We start from the raw sequence: 20,822 nt of genomic DNA on the forward strand, positions 1-20,822 counted from the left end.
GGGACAGATGAAAATGTCAGGGGGTTAGCAGGGATCCCTGGAACAACATATGGCAATAGGGGAGATAAAAGCCTGAGAAACGTAGCCTGGGTAGGGGAGAATACATTATTTATTACTGGAAAAACATCCAAGAGTATGCTGGGTCCTTATAGCCCCTGCTCGCAAGAGGTTGAAGGTAAAAGCTGCACTGCTGCAGCTGATCTGGAAGCTCATCTCCTCCCAAGGTCCTGTTTCTGTGGATGCTTTTGCAAGAATAGATTTGGGTTAAAGACCTGGGATCTTTATGGGCATGGAGTGCTGTCAGCTGTTGGGTACAGGCACCAAGATCTGACAGCAGATATCCTTGGTGCTCTCATTGGAAGGGCTGGAGGTCAAGAGAGGTCTTGTAGTTGTGATTTTGATGAGAAATTTGGCAGCCTGGGAAACCTGAACATAGACATATTCTTTGTCTGTGAGATAGCAAAGAAATGTATGTATGGAAAACATACTTGAGTTCTTTTCTGTGTTGGATGTGAGCTTTTATTCTGTAAAATTGCATTTGTGCCTGTTAAGCAAAAAGCATGCCTACCGTATTACCTGAGAGCTCAGCCAGTGGCTGATGAGAGGCATTGCAGGTTCCTCAAACAGTTTATCCCATCTATACTTCTGAAAGTTTGTAAAGCTGCTTTGTTGTTTTAAAAGATAACTTCAGTGCAGTCACCAACCCCTTGGAACTGGTGCTGTTTGTGTAACAATAGCAGTCACTCATGGCACATCATGGCTTTTTTTTTTTTTTTTTTTTTTTTCCCCCAAACCCGACCAGGTCACAGTTTCCACAGCCCCCCAGAAACTTTCCAGGAGATGAAGTTGTTGTGTTCTTTTAATCTTAAAAAGGAAAAAAGTGAATGGGGCTAAAAGAAATCAGTAATAGCAGAATTTAGAGTATGTACTGTAATCCTCTTTCAAAGATGGATTTTTTTTTTTAAAGCAAAAGCCTAACCCCCACTTCTTCAGTCAAAGGGGCACATAATAGCTTGTCAAATAGTGAGTGTTTACAGCAAGGAAAGAGGAGACTGGCATACTTTGTGGCATATTTCTTTGGGCTTTTGTTTAATGGTACTGGTTTAAATCAGGTTCTGTACTTGGGCAGATCTCTCAAGCTGCCTTTATTTCACCGGCATTTCAGGTGCCTTAAGGATGCAGGAGTGGGCTCTGCTGGCAGTGGCATTTCCCCTTTGTTCACGGACAGTTCCTGGTGACAAAGGAGAAAAGCTCATCCTTTGTGTAAGGAACCTGCAGGGGAGGCTGCAATTTTAAAATTGAAGAGATCTAAGGCCACTCCTGTCATTCAGACATGGATATTTTAATCTTATCTTGCATTTAGGGATTGTTTTTTCAAGGTGGCATCACTAGAGTGAGTATTTTTTGCTGAGTGGATCTCTGAAGGAAAGACAAAGATGTATGTACCCTACTGACAGTGATAAACAGATTCACCGTCTTGTCCTGTCAGCAGCCTGAAACAACTGGAAAGAAGAGCTGACTAAGTCTGATGTCCCTGTGTGATGAGCTCCACCAACAAATCAAACTTCTCTCCTGCAGATAGTCCGTTTCAGTAAAATTTTGTACTCTTCCCTCAAACAACAGTAGCATGTTATTGGGGGATACTGCCAGGAATGATGCCCTAGGAAGGGGTATTGTGTGCATGTGGGTGCAGACCAAATGCTTCAAGCAAGGTGCATTTCTCAACTGTATTTTTAATTAGGAAAACCTTCGGGGGAAAAAATTGCAGTTTTCAGTGGTATGTTTAGATAGTGCCAAGGGAGGTTTTGCAAAAAAAAAATAGTCAGGAGATAATAAAGCATGTCTGGCTGCCAGGTTTTTCCATACAGAGTTTTCCTCAGGTGTCATCCAGAACAGACCAGCACCTGGTGTCCTCCCTGACAGACTCTCCTGTCCATGTGACACTAACGGTACATAGCTTGGTGCTGCCATAAAGTGGAGACTAAGCATCACAGAGTCTGCAGATCCCCCTTTCTCTTGTGTGCGCGCGCACACACACACACGCCACTTCTGAGACATTTGGTGTTTAAATCGGCATGCTCTATAGGAAATAACAGGGTCTGATAGTTCAAGGATTAACAATCACTGGCAGCCAAGCTGTATAATGTTTCATTCTTGCGCTGTGTGAGCTCTCAACTTGATGAACACTTTAAAAAATGTTAATTGAAAACGTTGCAGTAGAGACTATTAGGAGGCAGCCTGTTTCTGACTGATAGCCGAATCGGAAGTCAGACACCATTAAAGTGTTTGTCTCCCTTATCAGCGAGGCTGCTGCAGTGGTGGCTGCCTGGGTCTAGTGTGTTGGCGTTTCTCATGCAGCTCTGCTCTCCTTCTCAGGCCCATATTCTATTATCGTGGCAACGAGATGATGGCGGTGAGAATCGGGCTTTACAAGGCTCACTACTGGACCTGGAGCAACTCCTGGGAGGAGTACAGCAAGGTAACAGGACACTGACCTGCACCCTGGTCTCCTTGGTTCTGCCAGGGAAAAAGAACCCTTTAAAGCAAAGTTTTAATTTGGGGAATGTCACTGGGGCACTTGCAAACCAGCCTATTATTCACAGCCTCTTAAGAGCTACCAGATCTGCTGGTGAAGAGGTGTCACCCCTCTACTGAAATCGGAGACAAGTGAAGGAAAATGAGCAAAGTCCAGGTTGTTCTGAGGGGTGCTCCCTTTAATCAGAACTTAATGCCCCTTAATATTCAGCTTCTTTCCCTGTGGAATTCTGAGCTTTCATGTGTACCCTTACAAAGTTTGGAGTCCGATGCTGAATTGATCACGTATCTTACAATTTCTAGTACAGAAGACCTGGTGCCCTGAACTACTTAAATGGAATAGGGATGGGTTTGTTGGTTTGGCTTTTTTTTCCCCTTGAATGGGAAAAGGAAAGCCATAGGAACGGCACAGTGGAAAGAACAGCGGTTGTTGAAAACAGTAGAGTACATGTATTTAATCTATTATCAGCATTTTTGTGAGCCCATATCACACTATAAGATGTTTTACATTTTATTTGCCAAATAAGCACAGCTTTTGTAATTTCCTGGCTGATCTTCTCACAATTGGATGTTAAGCACTATTATTTTTCTTCTTTTGTATCTTTCTTGCCTCAGACTTGTGTACTAAACTCTGGGGCATTTCTTGAATGGCAGGTTCACACATGTGCCTTGCTGATTATACCTTTAGACATGAACTAAATGCATTATGGCACAGCTCTCAGCAATTTTGACAGCAGGCTGGTATTGGGGAGGGATTGTTTGTATGATTTTTTTTATGTCTTTTTTTTTTTTTTTTTAACTTATGGTGGGTCCTCAAGGCATCACAGGTGCAGAAATAAGTGCTGATGACATTTGTCGATATAAAAGTGCATGGTTTCTTTCATTGGGATGTCCTGGGGGTAGAACGAAACATCAGCTCCAAGGGAGTCATTTACATTCAGGGCTGTAAATATGTGCATTTGTCTTTTTAAGACTGTAATGCTCCAGGAATCAAAGTTTCTGTTTTACACAGAGGAAGGAGGAGGAAGGTTGGCTCCAGAAATGCATTGCACACTGTCTCAATGCTAATTCTACACAGCTAAAATGAGATAACATATCTGTCTAGGTTAGTATGCAAGTAAAACCCATATATCACACGAGGCACGGTGTGGAGGATTTTCCCTGTGTGAGACACACTGGGAGCTTGCATGTACGTGTGTATGGGTACATGAATGGGCTTAGAGGCATGCTTTTCCCATGTGTGTGGAAGATAATGTCACACGTTATTTGCTCTCCATTGTCATATAAGCACATACACACAGTTACCTACCTAGCTGGGAAATAAATAAACGTCTGCGTTGATCTAAACTTATTTGTATATGTCTGAGTATGTGTGTAGCTGTGATAATGGGGACCAGTTACTCATTTCAAAGGCTCTCCTGCTGTGAGCAATGGCAGTTGTGCAATTAAGGAATATTTATTTCTTTCTAAGTCTTTGTTTAACCACTGTCTGATAAAAGTCAGCAATTATACTGTACATCAGAGAGATTATTAAAAATTCACTTGCTTTCCTGCAGCTTGTATCACATGTGGTTGATGTGGGTAAAATTGGAGCACATTAGTGGACAGGCTAGCCATTAACAACATGCAGAGGAAGCCGAGACTGAAATTTGTTCCAATTCTCCTCATGTCCTCAAGCCATTAATTATAAACCTTGCAAGTTTAAAAATAGGAATAAATCAGAATGCAGGACAGTTCTACAGTTCTGAGTCCTGTTTTAGGAGACCTGTAATCTCACCTTACAATACAGTTGCCTCTTTTAGTGACTGGTTTTCCCAGCTGTATTGATATTGGACTACAGTTACGCTGCCAGAATATAAAAGGCCAATTTGTTTGCTAATTTAATTTGAAAAATGTATTTAAATACAAGCACGTCTGCGGCATTAGGAATTCTGACTGTTGGCAGGTTTGCCGTTCGATAAGTTTGATTTGCTATCCCAGTAGAACTTCAGCTAATGAGGCCTTGTTGTATGATCTTTAGCATGGGTTCCTACCATATTGTGAATCCAGTGTGATGACTTAGTAAACTTCCAAATATGATACTCTCTCTGTGTGAAGGTCCAAACTCAGACGTGGAATAAACAAGTGTATCTGGTTGGCATGTCACCCATTTGAAAGAGATCTGAAGTTGGCCAGATGTGTCAAAACAGCTGTCTGCAAATTTTTAAGAGGGTTGTTTTATGGGTAGTTGAGTATCTCATTATTTTGACAGATACATGGCATGTTTTAGCCAAACCTTCTTTCACTTTCAGAATTCCCTTAATTGACAGTGTGGGAAATCATTGATACAGAAAACTTGAGCTGTTTTTAATGCACACTCTGTGAGTTTTTGTTTGACTTTTAGATGAGATTATAGCATTAAAGCAGCCAGAACCATGTTTTCATGTTGATATTGGAAAATATGAAATTGGTGCATGTCCTGGGTCTGTTTAGGACTACCAGGTCTTTCAGGATTAACTAGAAGGAATGTGTGCAATTTTGGCCTCTAACCTGGAAAGCTATGTGTTTCATTGTGGCATAAGTTAGTTAAGTAATAAAATATGTATACACAAATAAAAATGTACCGGAGAGACGCAGTTTACGGAAAGCAAAGCCTAGCAAAGCAGAAAGGGATATAAATGCTTCTCTCCATATGGCACTTGGAATATTTACACTGGAACGATCCCATGCAAGCAGTACACAGGTTTACAGTCATCTTAGACTCCCATGACATTAACATGCCCTTACTGGTCTGCATCCTCTGCCTTATGGCCTGGGATTAAAATTTGTCATCTTTCACAAAGATGAAGTGTGCTGTTCTGTTCTTCCTATTTTTTGTTTGTTTATTTTTTAACCCTCAAGCAATTTTTTTCTAGTCTGACTCCTGTCATAAAGTCTCGTAATCTTTCTCAGTGCTGGAGGATACCTTGATGCTGTCTTTTCTGCTGGCTTAACTTGATTGCTCTGGTAACTTGCATTCTTGAATGGTTAGTCTCTTGAAAGCATAAAGGGAAAGCTCACTCAACAGAAGCAAGTGAGTGTAAGCACTCTGTGGGACATTGTCCTGTAGGTTGCATAGGATGCTTATTTGGGTCTGTTTACCTGGCTTCCATCTCCTTTCATATAGGTGGCTCATGTTTACATAGTTTGACATCTCTGACATTCAAGACATGAGAAGTGGGACAGAGGTAAATGAAAGGAAACATTGCTTGAAAAATGTGTTTATATTTTTAAATAGTAGAAAAATTGTAAATAGTTTGGTGGGGAGAGAGAGATCTTCCTCCAGCCCAAGGGCTGACTCCCTGTTGCTCTAGGACTGGTGGATCTCAGTGCATAAGCTTTTCCGCCATCATTGACCAGCTTTTTTCTTGTAGCAAAAAATCAGTAGTGATAAAAATAGCCATGCACTGTGTGTTGGAGCGGAAGTAAGAACTAAGGATAAAGCTGGGGAGATCCCTCTCTTGTATGGTGTAACACGCAGGACTTTTACTGGAAGTCTCCTGTAAAATGCTGTTCTTGTTGCTTTCACCATCCGTCCTTTTAACCTGTAAGTCATGCTTGTTCATTACCAAATTTGAACTGGATTGCAAAGTGCATGACAGATCATGCAAACTTGGCGTTTCTGTTTTACTGCTGTTCGTGCCCAGAGCCATGATGCCAGGTGCACAGCGTCCCATTCCTCAAATACGCACGCCGAGTCTGCATTGTTATGAATTATTTTGTCCACTGGGTTGAAGGGAGAGGTACATTTCACCTTCCTTGTTCAGGAGAGGTCTGAAAGCAGGGGGAAAAAATGAGTATTCTCTATGGATTTATCTGAGTAGTTAGCAAGTCCTTCAGGAATTGCCTAATTTAATGCTATGTAGAGGAGGCAGGAGTATGAGCTGGCAGGAGAAAGGAAATTTCCTTCTGCCTGCCACAGAGACTATCCAGCAGAAAATAGTTCTTGTGCCCTCCAAGAGCAGTGGTGCAAGAAAGGAAAAAAATAATTAAGAAAAAAAATGTGGAAAACGCCCTTCAGTTTGTTGGAGAGTGGCTGATAACATCAACCTTTCTGCTGTCAGCTTAGTATCTTGTTAGTAGTCTTCAGTGGTTTTTCATGAGAGCTCCTGTGTCTTTAAATGATTGGTGTAGGTGCCTGCCAGAAGACCCTATTGTTTTAATGTAAAATGCCAAAGGGGTTATTCCTGCTGCAGTCTGTCTGATTGCCCTTCTCCTCTACGTGAAGGGATCGATAAAGCCTTTTCTGCAAGGGGGATGTGAAGTCAAGTAGAACCTCACAAATAATGACATTTGATTGTGGTCTTCTGAGCATATGAGCTAGCCATTGATCGCTTCTGCTTGAGAGCCGCTGGAGCCTTGCTGATCTGCCCATCTTCTGGGGTCTCTTCCAGACAGTTAACACATTAGAAGCAATTTTTGTTCAACAGGGTTGAAGCTTGGCAGTCACACTTTCAGGTGTCTGGTCATTCAGAGATCCAGTTTGGGAGGCTTTTGCTGGGAATTGCCAGGCGAGTGAGAACAACCACTTACCCAATGCTGTGGCAAGCAGCGAGAAACAACGTTCCTGGCTTTAATTAACTGCTGTTCTTTTCTCCTTCCAATATTAATACAGTTCTGCCGCTCTGGGTTTTGTGTGGCGGAATGAGGAGACATGACCAGGAGACAGACCCCAGATTTGCTGCGCCACTATCAAAATCTGCAGCCGCTTGTCAAGTCGGAGGGATCTGGGATAGCGCCAGTGTGACGAATTGCCAGAGGGCTTACGTTAACACAAGTGGTGATTCCATCGCTTGGCGGAGAGCCCAAACTGGCAACCAGCTGTATTTGTCTCATGTCTATATTGACATAGCATCTGTGGTCCATTTGCTCTGGAAATTAAAGCATAAGCTGTGCAACCAATAGCTGCTAGATTTTAGGAACGGAAAAACAATCCAGGTTACATGATTGCTGGGGAGAAGGGCAGAAAGACGTGCTCGCTGAAAGGTTTACCTGATCTGCAGGAAATGTGGGTTTGGGGTTTTTTTTAAAATAATTGCTGGAATTTGTCCTGCAGCAAACACGTCTGCACAGTGGTACAAAATACTGCGCCTGTGTAAGAGACTGGGTGCAGGAGCTAAGCTATTTCTGGTTGCCATCTGATGCTCTTTTATGGGCTCCCTTAGAAGGCATCGAGGCACTCCAGATAGGATATTCTGGTTTGGCTTTCATGCTTTTGTAATTGAGGAAAAAAGCTCCAAGAATTTGCTTAAACACAAGGAGTGATCTTTCTACTTTGTTTGATCAGTGTTACCTGTGAACATGCAAATTACAGTGGATGGTGTGCAAAGTAAAATATTAGGCATGTGCTTTAACTTGCTATTGATCCCCTGCATACTGTCATTAACAGTCTGACAAATAACTAGCTTGAAGGAAATAACAGCAGATGAAGTGGTAGTTGGTTTGGGGTTTATTATCCTGGTGATAGGGCAGGCATAGCTACCTCTTTGCTCTTCTCAGACATAACATATCTTTATTTCTGGGTGAAGTTGCCATCTTGTTGACAATGCCAGGGAGCTGAAGCTGGTCCCCTGGTGTAAATGGGGAGAGCTCCTCTGCAGCCTATGGAATGATGAGGCTTTTGCTGCTGCTGGGAACCTGGCACATTTGCATTTATTGTTAAAGCCTGCAGTGTTCTTGGGTCCACAAGGCACGTTGTCGGCTCAGGCTTTTACCAAAAAACAAAAAAAAACCAACCAAAAAAAACCCAGAAAAAAAAAGAAAGAAAAAAAAGTAAAAAAGTTTTGTTTAATGAAGGGCAAGAAATGATCCTAAATGGTGACATGATTTAAAATTATCGTCTAGAAGACAGTCCCCTTCCTCATCAGCCCTGTTCCGCAGCCTGCTGGGGTAGCAGAGCTGGAAGGCAGTTCCTCTCCTACCCAAGGCATACACAAGGAGTTTTGGCATGTCCCTCTGCCCCAGCTCCCAGTACCACACATGACCAAATTTACATGCTTCCCAAACAACCACAGGCATTGTCCAGATGCTCCAGAGTGTGGATTGTCTCATCTTTAAATATTTCTTAAATCTCAAACAGATTTACTTTACACTGGTTTTGCTCCAGAAAAGCAAAGCAATCCAGACTTGGGGACCTCAGACTTTCAGTTCACTGGTATAGCTGGTTTTTCTCTTCCCATCCTGAGAACTGAAAAGGCTTTGACTTACAAAACAGAGTGGCATAGAGCTATGGATGATAAATTAAATATTCTTTTCTGTCAAAGGGACAGAAGACTAGGCTCATACTTGTATCTGTAATGTATTACTTTGATGCAGGACAATGCCTTGATGAGGGGTGTAAGAATATAATTTTATGTCTTATTTTTTGCTCATTTGTTGATGAGCAGGTAGAAAATAATTTAAACTCTCTCTGTGGGCTGAATATTGGCAGTTACACAGTATGTAAAAATAATAATAGTCAGTTTTATTTATGAATATAGAAAGGCCTTAGAAATGTAAAAGGTGGTTTCAGCCATATTTTAAGTGTTTTATTTATCAATATCATAAAACGATATGCTTGATTTTATTTTTTAATTTATTTTATTTTTTCCCCAATAGACTACTTCTGAAAAGGGTATTGAGTGCTTAGATTAGAAAGACAGGTAGCTTTTGGCTAGTGGCATCAGGCAAGTTGTCACAGCACTTCCTTTCCTGGGAGCCTTTGGGATGTAGCCTGGGCTGTGTGCTGGAGTCTCAGCTACAAGGACTTTATGGGAAACAAAAGATAAAATGTAAACAGAGGATTCTATAAACAAATACCCAAGAGACTAAAATCTTCTTTCAAACTAAAGCATTTGCAGCTGAAGAGCATTGTACCAATTAGCAGGCTCTTAATTAAATTGCTTGTTTGATTTGCATCCAAATTATAATTTGGATGTTATGTAGGCTTTGATACCTTTTCATTAACCGTTCCTTTTGAGGAAAAAAAATAATCTGTTTTTCACTGTGTGTTTCAGAGGCCTGTGGCATTGCAAGGTGGAAAGGTCAATCATTTTTGTATCCATTTAAAGTCCATTATTAGTAGGCCACTACAACCTATCAAGCAACTCTCTTATTTTTCCAGTCAGTGATTCAGGAATCTATAGCTCTGTGCAGATAAATGGGATTTCATGGGCTTCTAAACTTCTTGCTTTATTGAAAAGCAGAATATTAACTGCTCCACTGATCAGCTGTCCATTAAAAACACAGGATATTTTTAGAAAATTGTTTGCCAATCAAATCCTACCAACATCTGTAGAGAGCCTTTTCAGTTTGTTTGTTTTATAAGCAAATGCTAGAGCTGCTTTCCCACCTCCATTGAAATATTCCCATTTACCTTCTCTCCATGTCTGTGTCCGTGTCTCGGGGCATTTTGAGGTATTGTAAGGAGCTCAGCATGTTAGCTGGAATTGTAAACCTGAGCTTTAACAAGTTCATTTGGTGCTAGTCCTTGCTGGCCTATGGGGCCCCCTGCTTTATTTGCCATTCAGTGAAATTAGTGCTTTGCATTTTTTGCTATTCCTAGGGCTTAAATGGGTTCTGTTAGCCCTCAAGACTGCAGGCCAGGCTCTAGGTGGTTAGGGAGCTCGACACCTGGCTAATAACTGGCTGGGCTTCGCGAGATGCAGCCTGGCAAGGCATGCAAGGGCAGATGCAGATTGCTTGCTGCGCTGGACTTTAGAGCAGGTGGCTCGCTCTGTCCCTCTGTGGCCGGCAAGTACTTTTAACCCATTGCTGCTAGCAAAGGAAGAGTCCCAGTACTTGCGCCCTGCGTATCCACTGCTGGGATTATCCCAGCTTCTAACCCTGTAGACTTGAATGTTAGTGACAGGAACATCTCCAGACAATACAGTTCTTTCAGCCCCGATGTGCCTCAGTAACAGCTTGCTATGAATCGGATCAACAAATGCACCCATTTCTTTAAAATTATCCAGATTTGCTCTGTTCTTCATCAAAACAGATCCTTCAGGTCTGCTGTCAGATGCTGGCAAGCTGTTTTCAGGGAGGCTAGCAGGTGCCCATTGCCTCTCAGGGTGATGCCCCTTGGTTTGGCTGGATGTTTCCCCCTGGGACTGTTGCTTTTTGATGAGAACTGCCAAGTGATCCGATGCTCTCTGTGTTATTTCAGAGCCATAGAAACCAAAGAGAAGATAACTTTCCACATGCAGAATTTTTATGATTAAGTGGTTTCACCTCTTTGTCTTTTGTTTTGCCATTTCATTTTAATGAATATTTTATAGAGATTACTTTTTTATAAGGCAAGAATGTAAGGCCTGCTTCAGCTTTTACGTCAGTGTGATGCCAACACTGTCAACTTATTTTACACCATCAGATCAGAATCCATTTTGCAGACTGAAGTGGGCTCTCAGTTTAAAATAGTTCTGGGTGTTGTGGGTATGCTGGAACAAGGTGCTGAAGAAAGTGGCATCAGCTAAAATTTTGCTCCCTCCCCTGCTTCACCCTTGATGACCTTTCTCCTTTTCACCGCAGGGCATTGATTTCTGTCCCGGGCAGAATGTCTCTGGAGTGACAACACATACGCAGGAGGAGCACACTACCCTGCCACTTCTTTTCCACCTGGGGAGGGACCCTGGAGAGAAGTACCCATTAAGGTGAGCCAGTTAATGAAAACGTGGAAACTCAGCACTGTCAGCATATGCTTTGTATAATTAATTTGCCTTGATAACTGTTTCTTGCAATCTGCTTGAAAACTGTCCCAGAAAGCCATTACTGGTGAGAGTAGTAAAATGAAAGGAACAACCCTTTGTTTTCAAATGATCAGGTTATATGGATGTGCACGTGTCCATGGCTTGACTTGTCAGTCTGTTCTTGTTCTGTATCCTACAACCCAAAAAAAAGGTTTGTAAATTGCATGCTTTTGGACAGGACAGGACAGGACTGAGTGCAGGACAGCTGTGGAATAAAGTGGTGGTGCTGGCAAGCATGCGCATCAGAGCTGTGATTCTCTGTGTGTTTGGGGCTAGGGAAGAAATTACTAGTGGTCTTTGCACACTGCCGTGTTTTTCCTCTGTGCATTGGAATCTGTGGTTGGCAAACGTGGTAACCTTCCTATCTCCTAGCACCTGCTAAAGGAGCTTCTCCAGAGAAGAGCTTCTTTAGCAAGAGGACTTTCTTCCCAATCCTGTTCCATCCTTGGACTCTCCTGGCTGTCTGAATCCATTTTGCTATAAGCCTACTATTGTAATATTTATCTCTGGCACACACCATGCCCTGAGAGATTTCTGTAGGGATTTATGTAGTCATCAGCCAGCACAGCCCACTTATAAACCTGCCACCTCCAAAAAAAGCTCCCAAGGTGTCCCCACCTCCCTCCCTCCTTCCTTCTACTGACTGAGTTTTACCCTGCAGCAAAACTAGCTGTAAACAGGGGCATGCAGCCTCATCCCTCACCGGTGTCTCCAACTTGGAGAATGTGGAAATAAATAAAGAAAAAAGTAGTGCTGCTGTGACTGCCTGCACAGAAATGGGTTTGTGCAGCAGCTTTAACAGAGAGATGTTTTCTGAGCTGACAGGACTGCAATTACTCAACTGTTTTAAATAATTGAGTGGATACACTCGCTCCATTGCTTTCAAAAGAATTGAGCCTGTGCTGTCCACTAAGTGTTTTCACTAGAGAGAGGAGAAGAGGAAAAATATTTTCACTTCTCTCACTTAACAGATGAGCACCCTAGAGGTGCATTATGCAGTGTATAAAGTTCTTCAGGAGCCCAGAACGTTAGCTCTTGCTTTCTATTGCATTTCAGCACTAATAAATAAAGCAAATTCTGCAGCTCTTATATTTTGAATTCAGCTCAGTGAAACTACATTACTGGGTTGGGATTCCAGATAAGACTGTCCCCTGTTCAGTTTAACAACTGTTTTGGTTTAGGAAGATGAGTGGATAGAAGTGACCTCTTTTTTTCCAAAAATTAAACAAATGGGTAGCATGAAGTGAACTGTAGTTCGCCTACTCTTTGTGTTTCCTCTGAATGTGAGCGAAAGGGTCTCTTCCCTAAGAGGTGTTGGCAGGACACCTGCTTCCCTGTTATTTAGATGTTCTTTACCACCACCATGGACTGAGCATTGAAATAAATTCCAGTGTTAGATCTGCAATCGTTTCTCATACAGTTCCATTGATTTCTGGACATTCACAAGCTGTTGCTTTGATTGAATTTTATGGTGAGATTATGACATGATTATGGAAAGCTGTGATGTTTAATATGCAGACCCTAACAGAAAGCCTCTTTTTAGTAAATGAATCTTCCTTTCTGCAGCACGTTCTGTTGCTATTGTCTCCTCTCTGGTCACAATGGAAAACTCATGGGAAGTGGGTCTCCTATATCAAATGTGGTAATTTAATTATCCTCATTTGTGGAGCTGTTACTGTTGTGTATTTTTATTTGGTTTAATTATCCCCCTTGGCAGACAGCCTGTTGGGAGTCCCAACACTAATGTTTCTCAGAAGGGAATCCAGCATTCTCCTCCAAGCGTGCATCTGTCTGTCCGTACACGCTGGGTGTGCTCATATCGCTTGTGCTGCAGCCCTAGGTTTGTGTGTTTGCAGTCTGTGTTAGCCACGCTCCTCTGTTCACCCTCCTGCAGCCCTGGAGGAACAGGACATATCGTACAGCTCCTTCACCAGCATGGCTGCTCTGGTGCATTGTTATGTCGCCAAAGCAGTTAGAAAATTCTGCATTGCACCCCCGATTTATTGGTACCTTTCCCTCTTTTATGTAATTTACTTTTACCATTTTGCTTTGTTAAACCTGTACTGGATTTTATTAGTTTTCCTGCTGCTGTGGAACAGCAGCATAGCACGCTGATGCCTTGTTCTTTCTGCCAGCTTTTGCTCAATTTTGATTTCATTTATTCCTTACTTTAGTGTAGACTTTTCTTCCTAAAATTATTTCAATAATCTGTTATATCTCTTGATTTTCATTAGTTTGGAGTGGGGTCACATGCAAAACCACCAGTGAGAGGTTTCATTGCTGCACGTGAAGGCCAGGCATCACATCTCACTTCCAGAGAGATTTACTGCTTATGTGTTTGGACTGTTCTAGGATTGTAGGGGATCTCCGAGCCAGGGCGTCTGACAAATCAGTCAGCTGCAGCAACGCTCTTGACTTGCAGCGTGCTTATGCTCAGCTAGTCTCATCTGAAATGTCTTTTGGTTGTGACACTGTGCACACTTAGAGACTTTTTCAAGGCTACAATTTCAGTTCATCTAATAACGTGGGGATTGGCCTTTTCAGTCTTCGCTGGAGAACTGGCTGCTAAAGGGATCACTGAAGGTGGAAGTCCTTCAGGATCTAGAGACGGCATGTAAAGTTTTCAGTTCCCTGGGTTTCATGGTGAAGCAGGACAAGTCCTTCCTCTTCCTGTCACAGTTCACTGGATTTCCTGGAGCCTGCCTGGAAACACTATCAGCAAAAGCTTATCTCCCACTGGAGCACTTTTCATGCAGTGGAAAAACTGGCCAGGCAATTACAGGCAGGTCCTGTCATCATGTTGAGGACACGTCTGGCAGTTCGGAGCCATATGGCACCCTGCACTTATGTTCCCCTTCATGTAAGGCTGCACATACATCCCTACCCACATCTGACTCTAGGAACAGACCCACCCAACAGGGTTGTAACTGATTCTTCCTGCTATTGCCCCTCTGATTTTGGCTGGACTGCCTCCTGCACGGACCCCAGCTTCTGCCAGGGGGGACAGTTGTGTTTACCTCTTCACCTTGAAAGATAATTACTGATGTTTCCCCAGAAGAGAATTACTCTTGTTTCTCTACAGTCTGGACTGGAACTTCCCCCTGGCAATCCAATCCATGGACTTTGCTTTTTGTTAGCTGGGATTCATAGCAGTGCCAAATGCATGTTACGGTTCTTACACTGCCTGAGCTTGCCCAGGTGACAGCACATTTACAACATCACATCAACAGAGTGGATGGAGCAAGATCCCTGTCCTGTAGTTGACCTTCAGGACTGACATGCTCAGTGCTAGCATCAGATACATTCACTACCAACCTCTTACCTCCCTCCCTCTTGGAAGGAGGAGGACTCTTCTGAGGACTGCAGGACTTTGGGCTCCTAGCGTTGAGAGAAACTTGGCATCATAGGACAAGCTCAACATTTATGTGGCTGCAGGGTGAGGTAGGGCATGAATGCGCCTGCAGGTACTGACCAAGCAAAACTGGCATCTGGAGTGACTGGTGACTGTAATAGGAACACCTGCAATACCAGGGTGTATATGGGTAATATACGTCAAAGAAGTGTGGTTACTGGTAAATAATTTTCCTTTTGGTTGTGTAGTGGTAGTGTAACTGCACTGTTACATAAGTAAGAGTTACCTTGTTATCTGGTCCTTCTGTAGTGAGAAGTGAACCTTTTGTATCTTTTGTCATCCAAGCGGTTGACTAGATCTATGTAGGATGAGATAGAAGATCTGTCTCTTTACGTGCCTCCCCCCACCCCCCACCCCAAGCCCTGCAGGTAGCTTTCAACTTTAAAATAAAGTAAGATTGCATGTTAGGCAGCACACAAAGCAGAAGCATTTCCCCCAAGTCTAAGCAGTATTTTGTTTCCTCCCTAGATGCAATTACTAGGGGTTTTTGCTTCGTACAAAACCACTCAAACTGTGGGGTGCCCTTGTTACCAAATTTATCAGAATGCAGAACTGAAAGACCTGATGGGTCTTTTCCTTTACTGAATTGTGTTACGTTTGGGATATTGTGTGTCCACCAAGTACCACGCAGGGAACTTGTTTCTTCATTCAAACCATATGTGACAAGTTCAGTAAAATTATCTGTTAGTAACATCTTCACAACCAGTTGTCAGTTTTATTACCCAAGTCACAGATTACTGTTTATACACACCCTTACTAAAATATTTCATTGCCAGTCAGGAAGAACACAATAATATATAGCAAAAGCTGGCACAGCTTAAGATACAGTTAACAAAATACCTAATGCAGACTGAAGTAGAAAGTGTTTTGAGTTAGACTCCATAGCTGCAAAGATAATTTATAACAGAAATCTCTGAAATTCTGTCAGTTTGAGCAAGAGCTGCAAAGCTTTAGTAACAAGTACGTACAGCATGCTCACAGCTTGTTGATACTCCAGATTAGTAGTGACTTCTGCTTTGAGTGATTAGCCTCTGTTCAAAACTGAGTTTACTAACTTTTGAACATCAAAATACCTGTGTTTTACTTAGGGCGATAGATTTTACTATTATGGAAAAAATGGAAGCGATAAGGCTTGGTTGATGAACATAATTATTTTAGAACACATTAATTAACAAGAGAGCTCACAAGTGCCTATTTCAAGCAGATGGAAAATCCAGGAAATCATCAGAGAGGTAATTGCACTGGTTATGCAGCCAGAAAATAAGGGAAGAAGCTCCTGAAGGGAAGCTAAAGGGGAAAGGATCTGATGGAGAAGTTGCCAGTCTCACCTTCCTGATCAGAGCAGAAACCTCACTACGGGGAACAGAGAGAAGGTGCAGAACAGGGGAAAAAAATGTGTATAACAAAAAGCCAGAATCTTGCCCAAGAGAGATGCTGACTCCTCATCTTGAAAAAGGAGGAAATTGTACCAGCTGCATTGCAGGGACAAATTAGCTGCTGCCACAGAAGAGGTGGCATTGAGGTGTTCCTAGAACTGTGGAAACCATGGAGAGCTATGGATAAAGAGCCTCAGTGATGCCGGTAAAAACGTGGAGCATCAACCATGCAGGGGCTGGACGCAGCAAGGTTTTCAGAAGTACGCAAGCCAGGTGTCACAGCCAGTACATAGCCAGCCCTGGGGGGAAGAGGGCTGAAGAAAAAAATATGTCTGCAGAGAACAGTCAGTAGCCTGGGGACAAAGAATGGAGGCAAACTTGTCTCAACTGATAGCTGCTCTTTGCCCAGTCCGGGATCAGCACTCTGCATTGTGGCATGCCAGCTGATCAACCTGTAACTCATGCTTAATCATGGCAGACCAGCAGCCCACAGGTGTTTTGATGAGTAACTGTCTAAACTAGAGTGATGCTTTATAAAAAGGAATATTAGAAGGAAAGAGCCATATGAACCAGTTTCAGAAATGCAAAATGCAGTTTGAAATGGGTATCGTGTTCTTCAGAGACAGGCCCAGGCAGTGCTACAGCCTCAAGAAAGTAGCCTGAAGAAAATTCTGCTTAAATTATGATTCAAAAATACCACGGAAGCAACTGGCAGGAGGGTCAGATGGATCGTCGTTATTTTCTGTTGCCTTTCCACGCAGAGACTAAGGCTTTACGTAGTCACTGCCTTTATCCCCTCTGCAATGTGGTTGCTCACAGTGAAATCCAACAGAAAAGCAAGATTCTCAAAGCTGAGGAGTTCCAGTTTCCATGAAAATAGATGATGAGATAGGAGGGTCAGCGTGATCACATCCTCTTGCTGCAAGGAAGGCTGTGGATACCACTAGAGAATCCACGCAGGTGAGAGGCATCATCAGCACTCCAAGTATTTGTGTGGCTGACTGGCCACATGCCGCACACCTCTTGGGGGTATTTGCATCTGGGTCCTGCAGATGCTGCTGGACCAGAGAGGTGGATTAGGGTATGGGGCACCCTTCAGACTTTGCTTTGATTCCTTGTTGGTTTTCCTTTGGCCCTGTGAGTCTCTCCAGTAATTGCAAGTTGCCACGTTTCAGCAGCAGAGCCCCAAACCTGTTGTCTGCTTCATGCATTCTGCAGACTTTAAATTGCAAGTAAACTTGGTAATAGAAGAGAGGAAGTGAGGAAGACTGAATAATAAGACAAGATCAAGACTTGGATACTACAGGGCTGAGCAGCCTCAAAGCACTGATAACCTATAAAATCAAATTACCTGAATCTGGGTGTATTTCACAATTAAAAATAATGTTTTTAATGAAAATAATTCCAGTGGAAGGAAGTAAAATATGCAAATAATTACCCATGTTTTATGCTTTTCCCATAACTTTGTGTGCATCTGGTAAAACATGCTATAAATCTGAAAGCTGCTATTAAGAGCCCACTGTCAGGTTTCCATGAAGCGCACTATATAATACCCATTTTGTTACGTTCCTTTCAATAACAACATGGTCCTGTCACTCCCAGGATAGACATACTGCACTGTGCCCATACATGAATCATCAGGACAAGGTATAAAACACCAAGATCCAGATTGCAAAAAATGCTGAAAAGGCTCTTCAACGTGCTCCAGTTCTGATCTGTTTGAGGGTGTATTTATGATGATGGAGAATCGCCCTCTCCCTTACAGCTCAGGATGCTAGCAGACCTGAAAGTGAAAGACTGGAAGAGTAAACCCAAGCTCTACCACCAAAAGTAGCGTGTGAGACAAACCCTTCTTCTTCTGAACCTGGATTTCAGCGTAGGGCATGGTGGGGTTAATAGCAGAGCAGGTTACACTGGAGTTGTTTGGAGGGAGGAGATGGGAACAGATTGCCAAGGCACAATTACACTAAATGAAGGAAGCACAGGCCACACCTGTGCCTGGGACCCAGTGTTCATAATCCAGCCCTGATTGGATCTCCAGAGACTTCCCGGAGGTAAAGTGTCAATTAGTGTAATGACCCTGGACTTTGTCCACTCTGTTCGCTCATTCTGAGTGTGGAATAATTTCATGTACGCTGGGGGATCTCTTTTAGCAAACTCCTCACAACACCACCTGCTCACCCTCTCATTCTTCCAGTGCTATTCCCAGCTCTCCTTCCTCAGGATTGTTGAACTAGAATACAAAATGCAGCATGCCCCGGAGGCAGTGAGGTCTGGATCCTCATGCAGACAATAATGCCCAAACATCTGTATAGATAATATCATCTTTTTTTGGAACAGAGAATGTAGCAAGCCCTGCCCTGGCAGCCCAGCGCTGCATACGCAATGGAAATGATGGAACTCCATGTAGGAGAAGTTCCCAGCTCTGTTAACAACTCAGACTGATTACCACGAAGTAATTATCTCTATCTTACATACAGATTAAAGGCACTCTTCTCCTGCAGGTTTTGTCTCAAAATGCACTTCTTGCTTAGGGCTGGAGGCAGTTTTAACCCCCTATATACAGTCAGTAAATACGTTATAAATCACTGCATGGATCATGGATCTTGGTGCATGTTGTGAAGCTAAACAGGTTTGTCTCAGCAAAACCTGAGCTCCTCGGGGGTGAGGAATGGGGATCTGCATGGGGCCAAGTCAGGAAAACCAAGCCCCACTGCCAGCACCACGTGAATGCTGGCCCAGGACCAGTGCCATCCTGCAGGCATTGCTGTCCCCTGCTATGCATAGAGACTTGGTACATGTCAGGATGAGGAAGATTGTTCATGTGATCAATGGAGGCATCTGAAGACGATCTGTGATGATCTTCCAGTATTGAATGACACCTTACGGCACTCGGGGTCTGTCGCTGTCGTGTACTTCACCACAAGGAAGACAGCTGGAATCGGATATGTTTTAAGCTAGTGTCAACAGGTTTAGCCAGCTTAAGAGCATGTTAAGCCCTACTGAGACAAGGTTTATAGGTTAGCAGTATGACTTGGAGCATAATCTATACGTGTTCTTCAGCTTTAGCCAGCTTTGTACTTATGTGAGAAGGGCGAGTCTTTTATATGTGCCAAGCTGTTTCTATCATGCTTTTGGGGAAGTCGTTCAGCCTATGCTAAGTGCTGAAATAATCTACAAGTGTAGAAGCTGCAGGGGAGAGCAGTTCAAAAACACCAGGAGCTGAGGTTAGGCCAAGATTTTCTGTCACTGCTGAGCTAGCTGAAAAAGCCAGGAGTGTCCTGAACATGGGAATTAAAGCAATAAGATGATTTAAATGACTCGAGCCTACTTGTTATACTGCGGCATTCACGTGTCTTAGGTTGCTAATGAGCAACAATGCTGTGGATAAATGCAGTAGTTAAGATTATAGCAAAAAGATTTTTCTCGTTGCAACAGGACTGGCATATTTGGAGCAAAAAGCAGCAGTCATGACAACATATTGTTTATCTTTCATCCAGAGCACAGCTGTGTTTTCTACTGGTCTGTCCAGATTATAGCTAATTTGGAATCCTATGTATGAAAAGCCATTTCGATGGATGAAATTGGGCTATCTCTTTAGCACTTAAATATTTGCAAAGATGCCGTGGAGCTTAATTAGTTAGCAGCAACATTATCTTATGGGTCCACTTCTAAAAGAAGTTCTTAAATGCTGGAGAGGTGACACAAGTATGTGACAGAAATAAACACATTACGTAGTTACAAGAGCAGCAGTAGGAAGCATTAAGTAATTGATATCTAGAGTATCTGTTATACTCTAACAATTGATTAAAATATGTATTAATTCATATTAATCCTTAATATGAGGATCTTAATAAGATGTGATTAGCTCAGGTTTGCAAGAGCTTTCAAATCATGGCACAATAGGTGCATTAGAAATCAAAACCACTGAAATACACGTGTCTCCCTAAACTGTGTTTCATCTCTGTTTCCATCACTAGACTGCATAGGCTTTAAAATGTTTCTGGCTCCCCGTTTCACCCAGTCTCCAGCTCAGATGTCCAACATGCTGTGTGCATCCCTGGTACTCGCCTGCGGTTTTGGGCAGACTCCCTCGGTGTGTTTGTCTCCGCAGCCTTTTCTCTCCATGTGCAGGCTCTCCCATGTTCGCTGTCCTCTGCGTGTCAACACAGGTTAGCTTTAAACCCTCTCTGCCTCTTTTAAAAATCGGGTTTGATTTTTTTCAAGCATGCTGCTGGGCGGGCAATCCTGTGAACTTGAAATGCGACCAGAGGGCTTCCAGATAAAATCTCACCAAACTGAAAGGCCATTGTGCCACCGGGATGCAACACTGGCTGAGCCAAGTGATTGCTGACTTGCCTGTCCTCAGCAGGGTGTGAGGCGGAGATGGATGGTCTTTGGCAGCTCCCAGACTTCTGCCTGTCCCTCATTTTTCAGTGGTCTTTGGGGCAGTGCAGGAGGAAGCAGCTGGCTGCTGTGAGAGCTAAGGTGGGATGAGTGGGGAGAGCAGCAAGCAAATTCGGGAGCTTCGCAAGAACAGTCTAAATGTCAGGGTGGTCCGTACAGATCACACAGGCGGTCTCGGTGATAGCCTCTCCACGAGGATACAGCTAGCTGGGTGTGAGAGCAACAGATTAGTTTGCTCAAGCTTGTCATTTCAAATTCCCTTCCGGTTCTCTATCAGCAAAGCTCAGGCCCATCCCCACAATCAGCTTCTCTCTGGATGGCTGCCGAGATGTGATATTTATAGGGTTT

General features: G+C 43.1%; 1 protein-coding gene across 3 annotated transcripts in view; it reads left to right on the plus strand.

Annotated features, from left to right (window-relative positions):
• Positions 1-20,822, plus strand: part of GALNS (galactosamine (N-acetyl)-6-sulfatase) — a 48,901-nt gene that overhangs the window by 20,690 nt on the left and 7,389 nt on the right. For all 3 annotated transcript variants that reach the window (XM_056360473.1, XM_056360475.1, XM_056360474.1), the window contains 2 exons: positions 2,377-2,479; positions 11,062-11,183. In XM_056360473.1, the coding sequence (XP_056216448.1) occupies positions 2,377-2,479; positions 11,062-11,183 (225 nt within the window). The remainder of the gene's footprint in view (positions 1-2,376; positions 2,480-11,061; positions 11,184-20,822) is intronic.

This window comes from Falco biarmicus, chromosome 15, assembly GCF_023638135.1.
Source record: "Falco biarmicus isolate bFalBia1 chromosome 15, bFalBia1.pri, whole genome shotgun sequence".
NCBI lineage: Eukaryota > Metazoa > Chordata > Aves > Falconiformes > Falconidae > Falco > Falco biarmicus.